General features: G+C 60.8%; 1 protein-coding gene across 1 annotated transcript in view; it reads right to left on the minus strand.

The window, feature by feature from the left end:
- Positions 1-9,502, minus strand: part of FLII (flightless I homolog (Drosophila)) — a 12,168-nt gene that overhangs the window by 2,146 nt on the left and 520 nt on the right. The window contains 21 exon segments of the mRNA XM_010843171.1: positions 1-37; positions 115-303; positions 571-762; positions 853-957; positions 1,452-1,623; positions 1,728-1,811; positions 2,010-2,084; positions 2,200-2,282; positions 2,884-3,063; positions 3,198-3,410; positions 3,551-3,687; positions 3,849-3,996; positions 4,469-4,553; positions 5,109-5,266; positions 5,352-5,527; positions 5,750-5,853; positions 6,006-6,167; positions 6,250-6,335; positions 6,652-6,732; positions 7,814-7,885; positions 8,274-8,384. Coding sequence (XP_010841473.1) covers positions 1-37; positions 115-303; positions 571-762; positions 853-957; positions 1,452-1,623; positions 1,728-1,811; positions 2,010-2,084; positions 2,200-2,282; positions 2,884-3,063; positions 3,198-3,410; positions 3,551-3,687; positions 3,849-3,996; positions 4,469-4,553; positions 5,109-5,266; positions 5,352-5,527; positions 5,750-5,853; positions 6,006-6,167; positions 6,250-6,335; positions 6,652-6,732; positions 7,814-7,885; positions 8,274-8,384 — 2,650 coding nt within the window.

The following is a 9,502-nucleotide window of genomic DNA, read 5'->3' on the forward strand; positions in this document are numbered from 1 at the left end:
CCAGGTCCTCGTTCCATTCCTCCATCAGCTGCTCGGCCTGCGTACGACCCCACCTGTCACGGTAGGACCGGCACAGCCGGCCCTCCCGCCCCGCGGCCCGGGGCTTGCGCCCACCTCGGCCAGAGCCATGGGCGGCTGCCGCGGCAGGGAGAGCGCCGTGAGGTCTGCCTTCATCTGGTCCTTCTTCTCGGCGTCACGCTTCACCTTCCCCGCGAGCCCCGGGCCCTGCAGCATGGCCTCTGCATTGCGCGTGTAGTCCACACTCAACACGTCGTCCCAGTTCTTGAACTTGGCCTTGAACACCTGCGAAAGCACAGCCTAAGGAGGCGGGGTCCGCGGAGCAGGGTGGGGCCTGGGACCTGGAACGGGGCGGGGCCGGAAGGGGCGGGCTATAGGGGTGTGGCCTGGGAGTGGGAGGGGCGGGTAGGAAAGGGGCTGGGCTGGCAGCAGTGCTGGAAGCTGTGTAGGGATGTTATGTAGTCTGTAACCCGTTCATGGGGCGTCAGGGCAAAAACGCGGTCACAGGACCTCGGGGAGGAAACCTCCGAGGGCAGCTGCATTCATCCGCACCTGCGCCTCGGTGCCCTCTAGGCTGCGGCTGACCATGGCGTGGCGTGGTCGGTGGAGCATCCCGCACAGTTCCTGGCCCAGCTTGAGGGCTGCGGCACGCACCAGGCGTGGGGACTTGCGGCCGAGCCAGATGAACACGTCGGACCAACAGTCCAGGATGTACACGCAGCGAGTGTCCAGCAGGCTCTGCAGCTGCGGGGCCCCAGAGGCTGGAGGTCAAGGCCAGGGTCAGCCAGCAGGGAGGGATCTCGGCCCAGGGGCCTAACTCCCTGTGAGTCTCACCAGTCGCATCCGAGGCATCAGTTCCACTTTGGGCCGCTTCTTATGTTCCACGGAGAGCTTGTAGTTGATCTGTGGCAGCTCCAGGTAGCCCAGGCCCAGGCCCACCTGGCAGGAGCAAGAGATGGGTTTAACTAGGGTGGGTCCAGGGAACACAAGACCAACCCACAGCAGCCCCTGGTTAGGCTGGCCACTGTGCTCAAGTCCACAGCCTGCTCCTCTCCAGACTAGTCTCCCTGTACCCCAACCTCCTTTCCAGGAAATCCTACCAGCAGAAGGGTTGTTAAACCTGCCTTCCCTCTCTGGGTCCTTACAGATTTTCTAACTGGTCCTTTTCCTGCCCACATCACCCCCATCTTCCTGTCACCCACAGAGTCAAGACCAGGTGCTCAGGCCAGGCACCCATGTACTTCTCGGCCTTTCTCTCCAGTCCCACCTTCCTGGAACCACAGAGCCTGATGCTAGTTTCCACGGCCCCACTCAGACCCTGGCATTTCCTGCCCAGGAGGTGGCACCCTCTCCCCACCAAAGTCCAGAATGAGCCCACAGCCACCACAGTGGTGCAAAGGCCCGCCCATATCCTGACCACTGATGAAGCTCACCTTATACAGCTTGGGCTGGGGTGGCCAAAAGTCATCAGGCACGTGCTTCTTGATCTCGGAGGGCTCCCCACCCAGCGTTTCCCAGAACTCTGGGGGCTCCTGGCCCTGTACCAGCAGCGAGATCTCTGCCTTCCCTTTTCGCTCATTCTTGTTAATTTTCTCTGCAAAGAGCCTGAGGGCAGATGCAAAGCCTTAGTGAGGCCCATACCTCCTCAGGTGACCATGTTCCTTTGCACAAAGCACCCAGGATGTCTGGGCAGGGTGCAGTCCTCTTACCTGGCCTTGGTAGTGCTGCTCAGCGTGGCCTGGGCCCCTCGCCACACGTAGATGTCCAGCCCTCTGTCCAGCAGGAAAACAAACCTGGACAGAAGTGGTGGGAGGGGCTGCAATGGGCCACATGCAATAACTGCCCCTGTGCCTCTGACCTCATCCCAAATCCCTCCTTGCAATGTGGGACAAGGGCTGGGTGGCTTCTTATCTAGAGCCCAGCTTTGTCCCCCTACACTTGTGGGGAGGAGGTACGGGGTTAAGCACACCACCTCACATCATGGGGCTCACCTTGGGTCCAAGGAGGCCCCCTTGAGAGGCACGGGCTCCAGCTTGATGTTCTTCTTCCCATACACGCGGTACATCCTGGGGGCCAGAGCGAGAGTGGCTTGGGGGGGCACCAAGGGCAGATTTACCCCAATGCCCTCCCCCATCCTTCCCGACTGAGTCCAGGTCAGTGCCCCTCACACACAAGCCTCACCTGGTCACGTAGTGCGTGTCCTCCACAGTGTAGAAGCCACTGGCTGTTCCACCCTCAATGTAGGAGATGTCGTTGTCAAATACCTGTGAAAGGGTGTGTGACCTTTTACTGAACTGCCCCCCTACCCCCACCAAATACCACCTGTCAGGAGAAGCAGAGTTGTGTACAGATGGATCAGATGCTATGAATCCATGACAGTGTTAAAAAACAATATAAGATCTATGCCTGCAGACAAAAACACACTTGGGGTGTTAGTATACACACAACCATGAACCCGTTTGCTCCTGTACAAGACACAGCATGGTAAGATTCAAGCGTATCAGGGGACAGGACCAAGCACGTTTACAGAACATGGCAAACTTAGGTAAGTACCCAAAATCTTCTGTAGGTGTCTGCATGTAACCAGCTGGTGGCAGGCCAGCATCTCTCACTGACCCAGTTCACTGGATGACTCTGGCCCTGCCCTTGGCCCCACCTCCTTGGTAGCCAGTCCCTTTGCAACTCTTGCTTCAACTTCCCGTCTCTCCTGGCTACACCCCCACCAAGCGGACTCCCAAACTAGCCTGGCCATCTCATCTTCACCTGACCCAGCTCCCAACCAGTGGTCTCATCTCGCTCCTCTGACCTCACCCCATCTGTCCCCGCACTGGACACATCCCTGTCAGCCCCACCCAGCCCTCGCACCTGCAGGAACTCCTCGCTCTCGTCGCCCATCTCCTCGCGCACCGTGCGGCACTCGGCACCCAGGTAGTTGCGCAGATTGACGGCGTGGATGGCAGAGCAAGCCTTCTTGTCGAGTGTGGCCTCCCCGCCGATCCAGTAGTAGATCTCCCAGTTCAGAGAACCGCTGTCATCCAGAAAAGTCTGGAGGCCGGGGCAGCATCTGGGTCAGCCCCTGCCAGTGGCACCGCCATGCTCTGCAGAGCTCTCCCCTCCCACCCCATCCAGAGCGATCCAAGAGACGCCCCCGCGGCCCCTCGCAGCATCCAGACTCGCACCTTGAGCACGATGTAGCAGTCTGCCTCATAGAACTTGCCGTGGAGGTCTTCCTCCACCAGCACAGGCACGAAGTTCTCGATCTGCCAGATGGTCAAGCCAGGCAGCTGGCCCACGTCCTCGGTGAAGAACTCCGAGTAGTCAAGGCGCGGCTTCTCCAGGCCCTGGTCCCAGCGCCGTACCTTGCCCCCAGGCGCTCCGGCCTCCGCGCTCTCCTGGTGGGGGCAGGCACAACACTGACTTGACTCTGCCCATGCCCAGCTCTGGTAGAACGGAGCCCTTCTGCCCTTGTCCCCTCTCCCACCCGACCTGGGTCCCTGGCGAGCAGAGCCAAGCCCTGGTCTAGCCGGATTACCTCCTGCTTTCTGTTTTTCTCCTGGGCCACATCTGACATGCCCTTCAGCACCTGCTTGGCCTGGTCGTCCTGGGCCGAGTCCTTGCGCCTCCGAAGCCGCATCTTGCGAGCCAGGGGGTCCTTGGGCCCACTCCCTGCTGAAGGGAGGGGCACACGGCTGACCCGGCTGGCTCCGACCCCTTCATCCCCAGGGCATCCAGCCAACCAGGGGCCAACCCCACACCCCCTATCCAGAGAGAACATCCCACCCTGTTTACAGATGAGTAAGTTAAGGCCCAGAGAGGCATCCCATGCTCACCAGCGGCCGCCGCGGCCACCGTGGCAGGGGAGGCACCCGCCAGCCGCAGCTGATTCTGCAGCGAGAAGTCGATGTTGTACCACTCGGCAGCACGGTCCACAGGTTTGGGGGGCATGACCAGGCTGGGGTTCTCCCGCACATCCAGGACCTGCCTCATGGGTGAACAGAGCCAGTGCTGAGCCCCGGTTCTCCCTCAGTGCCCCCAAACCCCATCTCCACCTCTGCACCACCAGGGCCAAAGGGCCCAGGTCCCCACCCTGCCGCCCCCGTGGGCCTGGCTTCCCCATCTGCGAAGAGCGGCCTCACAGGCTGGCTGTGAGGCTTAAGTGACAATGCCGAGTGTGATGTGGATGCCGGATAAGCGTCACCCCCTCCCCACCCTGGCACCAGCCAGCCCTCCAGGAGCCCCTGCTGCCCCCTCCCCAGGACCCCATTGCTTGGTCTTTCCTGGGGGTCTGTCCCCACCCCCAGCGCCAGCTGCCTGCAGATAAGCATCACCTCCTCCCCACCCTGGCACCGGCCAGCCCTCCAGGAGCCCCTGCTGCCCTCTCCCCAGGACCCCATTGCTTGGTCTTTCCTGGGGGTCTGTCCCCACCCCCAGCACCAGCTGCCCGCCAGACCTCAATCTCCGTCAGGAAGTGGATGGCCTCTGGGAGGGTCACCAGGCGGTTCTTGTTGAGGACCAGCTTCCTCAGCTTCGTGCACCTGTGAGGACACGGTCGGGCCTCAGGAGTGGGCAGACAGGGGCCTTCCAGTCCTGGCTTGGACAGCCAGGTAGGACCAGAGGACCTGAGCAGCCCGGCCAGTTAAGAAACCAGCCAGCTCCAAAGAGCCCAGAAGGCTGGGGGCGGGGCGAGTTTCCTTGTGGCTGAGTGACTGGAGGCCCTTTCTGTGGCTCCTACAGGCAGCATCCTCCACTATGGCCTTCTGAGAACCAGCGACCCCTGGACACGAGCAAAAGGGCATCAAAAACCACACTCTGCCCTCAAATTAGCTCAGAAGCTGCCAGGGGTCTTCTGTTCTCAGTGCCGGGGACCATGCTAGTGGATGCTGTGACCTCAGGGAGCAAAGGCAGCACAGCGTCTCAAAGGGGGCAGCAGTGCAGTCCCTCTGGCCTTGCCCCTTGTCCCTGAAGGGCGCTTGGGGAACCCACTGGCATGAACCCAGTGTCTTTATCCACAAACTCAAGTCAACCCCTCATGTTCTGTACAATGCACAGAGACCACGGGGCGCGGGGGAGGCCCCACTTCAGCCCAGCACCTGCAGAGGCTCTCGGGGATCAGCTCCAGCTTGTTGTTGGCAGCCATGAACTCCTCCAGGCTGGACAGCTTGCCGATGCCTGAGGGTAGCCCGTCAAAGTCCAGCTGGTTGGAATTCAGGTACAGCCTCTTCAGCTTGGTCAGTTTGCAGATGGCCGACTGTAGGGGACACAGCAGATGTGGGGTCTGAGGTGGGTGCCAAGATGGCCTATGGCCGCCCCACCCTCCCCAGACCTGCACACACGGGCAGCGAGGTCAGCTGGTTCCGGGACAGGTTCAAGGTCTCCAGGTGCACCCACTGGTCGATGCACAGGGATAGCTCCGCGATCTGGTTGCTGCTGAGGTTGAGGCGCCGCAAGCCAGGCAGGGCGTACAGGCACTCGGGTACGCGCGTCAGGTCGTTGCAGGACAGGTCCACATCTGGGCACAGGTGAGCATGTCAGCTGGGGCCCCTAGTGGCTCCAAGGCAGCTATGTGAAGCCTGGCTACCCCTCTGGCTCTGTGGCCTCAGGCACATGATGGGTGGGAACCACACCCCTTCCCCTGGAGGCACCCCTCCCCCTAGAGGCTTTTAGGGAAGTAGGGTCCAGCGGCCTCCTCCATGAGGAAGGAAGGGGCTGAGGGCTCCCGGGGACTGCCCACCTGCGAGGTGGCTCAGGCCCTCCAGGCTGGTGGGCAGGTTGCTCTGGGTGCGCTGTGTGTTCCGCAGGTGCAAGGTCTGCAAGGCTGTCAGTGCTGGGAGCTGCCTGTGGGGAGACGCGGGGAGACACTGCCTCAGGCCAGGGGCAGGGCCCGAGGGTGGGTGTGGGCGGGGTAGGCGGGATGCCTGGTGTTGACAGCTAGGCAGGCGGGTGTCGACCCAGCTAGGCCAGACCCAGTGGGGAGGGCGGGCGCCCACCGGAGCTGGGCATGCAGCAGCGGGTTCCCATTGAGCACAGGCGTCTGCAGGTGCACGAGCCGGCGCATCTGGGGGGGCAGGCTCTCCAGGCGGTTCTCGCTGAGGTCCAGGTACAGGAGGTCAGTGAGGTTGATGAAGAGCTGGTTGGGGATGCTGTCGATGCTGTGGGCAGAGGGCCAGTGGTCAGGGCTGCGCTCCGCTTCTGGGGTCAGCCATCTCCCCGGCCCAGCCCAGCACGCGGCACCTGTTGTGGCTGAGGTTCAGCACCAGCATGTTCTTGGCGTTCTCCAGCTCCCGCGGGCACTCTGTCAGCTGGTTGTAGCTCAAGTCCTGGGGAGGGAGTGAGGCTGGGTCAGGGGTAGCAGGGCTGACCCCACCCCGCCAGGCCTGCACACGCTCAAGGGTTGGGATGGGTGCTGAGAGGACAGCAGAGGAGGAGGTTTCCAGGCCAAAGGGAGACAGTGGGACCCTGGGAGGAAGGGGCCTAAGTCAGGGAACTGAGCAACCTTGGGCAAGGCACTGTCCATCGGACGTCTCCAGTTCCTTCATTTGTACAACAGGAAAACCATGGCCCCAGGGACCAGGGCAGTGGGGGGAGGGTCACTGAATAGTAGGGTTCACTGTCAGGTGGTGGGTGACCACTGACCAGGACTGAGAGATCGTCCAGCTTGAAGATATCATCAGGGACTCCTGAATTCTTCAGACTGTTGGCTCGAGCCACAATGGCCTGGGGATAAACCACGAGAGTCCATGAGCCCTGGCTTCCACTCCAAGGAGAAGCAGAGATCAGGGAAGGCTACCTTCTCCGTCAGCCCACGGGAGACCAATCCTGAGTGCTCTCCCACTCTGGTCTTTGCTTGTAGTCCCTCTACTTGGCAAGCCCTTCCTACTCTACCAATGAGCTCCTATTCACACTTCAAAGCCCAACTCAAACGTGCCTCACAGCCCAGCACACAGAAACGCAGGGAACTTTTTCTGATGGAATAACCCCTCTTCCTCCCAGTTCCACAGGGCAAGATAGGGATGGAGCTCTGAGTCAGAGTTTGTGGCACAGACGGAAGAAGGCTGGACCAAAAGCATCCGAGTGTAGACTCACAGCAAGCCTGCTTTCTGTGCCCTTAGGGCTGAAATCTGCTCAGGCTTTCATGGTGCAGGACGTTAGTGCAGGATGGCCGAGGAGGGGGGGACGGACCAGGGGACGGCACCATGGCCACAGGTGACAGAAGGAGAAACAGGAGCCGCCACTGTGGCTCCCTGTCTGCCCAGTGTCTGCATGGTGACACCCTGCCACTTCACGGCGGTCACTGAAGGGCCATCTCGGAAAATGCAGAGCTCAGCTTTAACCCGACTCCAGAGGTGTGCCCTTCGCATCTCAGGGCTCCAACCTAAAGGGAATGACCACTGGAATGGCCTGAAGATCTGGGACGGGAGGTTCCATGGAGAACAGCAGGAGGAATGACCCACCCAGACCACCTCCCCTGCCCTGCCCCAGCTTTATCACTGGGGATAAACCACAGGCAAGTGACCTGGCCCCGTGGTCAGTTTCCTCATCTGTGAACTTGGTGGAGGTTGGGATCACATGAAAGACCCTTGAGAAATAGCTGGAGTGCTGCTCGGCCAGGATCAGCTATCACAGCAGTTCAAAATGGATCAGACTTAGGTTTTTTCACCTTTTCTCCTACGTGTTACTCAACTCAGGTCATTACTGCATGCTCTCTCACCCAACCCCCCTGACACCAGGGTGGACAGAGGGGCTGGCCTGGCCCCCAGGCCCCACCCTGAGTTCTGCAGTCTTGGGCGGCACTCACCCGCAGCGATGGTAGGCTGGACAGCTCTCCATGCAGAGTGGTTAGGTTGTTGTGGCTCACTGACAGGTGTTCCTGGGCCGGCACAGGGTGCAGAGGCTCAGCAGGGTGGGCTGGTCATCCACAGAGCACCCACTGGCACCACAGCCTTCCCCTGTCCAGGGACCCTCCCATAGAGCCCCCATCCACCACCAGGGCCTTGCCCCACCCAGGGATCTTCCCACAGAGCCCCTATCTGCTACCACAGCCTTGTCCTACCAGGCACCCTAGGCCATCCAGGTCCAGTCTACTCTTGCATCTTTCCTCTTTCGCACACCTAGCCTCTTCTTGCATACTTCCCAGGAAGGGTGCTCATCCCCTCTCCACCAGTTCTGCTTGTGACAGGCAATGTCCTGCACAGGCTCTGCCCACCTGGCTAGCCCCATCCACCAGGACCCTCCCCTGCCTGCCCAAAGCCTCTTACCAGCTTCTGCAGGGAGGCCAACTCCTCTGGCAAGTAGCAAAGGCCGGTGCGGTTTAGCTTCAGCCATCGCAGGCTGGTCATGGCCTTGACGTTCTCAGGGAAGTAGCCACCCTGGGGGAATGTCACAGGTCTGGGACATGGTACCCTTGCTCTGCCACCTTGTGGCCCCCACAGCCCGTGGGAGCCTTTGGGGGGCAGTAGTCACGTCTAGTTGGGTGTGTGACCCCAGACACATCACTTGGCCACTCTGTCTCAGTTTTCTCACCCGTAGAATAGGGCTGGTGAAAGCCCTCTGATGACAAAAGCCTCCTGAGAACCCACTGGTGATCAGGATGGCTGCTGACCTAAGACCCGCCTCTCCTGCTGGATTCTCGGCCCAGGAAGGCTTATTCTAGGTGCCACCCCACAGTCCGCTGTGCGGTCAGATCAACTCAATGTTTTCGCCTTGCATCCAGGCTGTGCCTGTTCAATTTGTTGAACTGTGCCTCTGCCAAGGCCCCACCTGTGCCCTGCCACCCACCCCCTGCATGAGGCCCCAGCTCCCCACCCTTTCCCACATAGGAATATTCATTAGTTCACTCACCCATTTGTCCCCCAGACTCAAATGCCCACCTCAGGACCCCAGCCCTGTGGCCAGAAGCCTGGGGAGGCTTATGCCTTCAGTGCTCTGGGCTGGTGCCTCTTCTCCCTACATCCACATTCCCTGCTGGTGACTCACTCTCCTAGACTGGAGAGGACACTTGGTGACTTCAGGTGAGGACGGTGGGGATGGAGGCAGAGGAGTGTGCATGATGTCAAGGGTGGGTAAATACAGGAAGAAAGGGCCTGTCTCCTCTGCCCTGACCCCAGCCACTGCCTGGACCACTGCACCCTGCAGACCCAGGCTGACGCTCCACTGACGCCAGCCGGGGTCGACCCACTCATCCACCCTGCAGCCCTAAGGACCATCCTGGAACCAAGCCATCTCTCAGGGCGTCCTCTCTGGTCACCAGCCCTGTGGCCTCATTCTCAGTTCTCAAGAACCACTGATCCGCCCTGAGGCTGGGCTGGTGTTCTCAGCGGCCCTGGTCTGCCAGTTCGGCAGCTGCTCAGACAACTGGCACCCAGGGCCTCGCACACCTGCCCAACACGCCCTCCACAACTAATCCCTGCCTCCAGGGGTTTCAATGTAAGCCCCTCCACCAGTCGAGAAGACGAGGCTCCGAGAGGGGAAGTGACTTGCCTAAGAC

This window comes from Bison bison, unplaced genomic scaffold (assembly GCF_000754665.1).
Source record: "Bison bison bison isolate TAMUID 2011002044 unplaced genomic scaffold, Bison_UMD1.0 scf7180017864180, whole genome shotgun sequence".
NCBI lineage: Eukaryota > Metazoa > Chordata > Mammalia > Artiodactyla > Bovidae > Bison > Bison bison.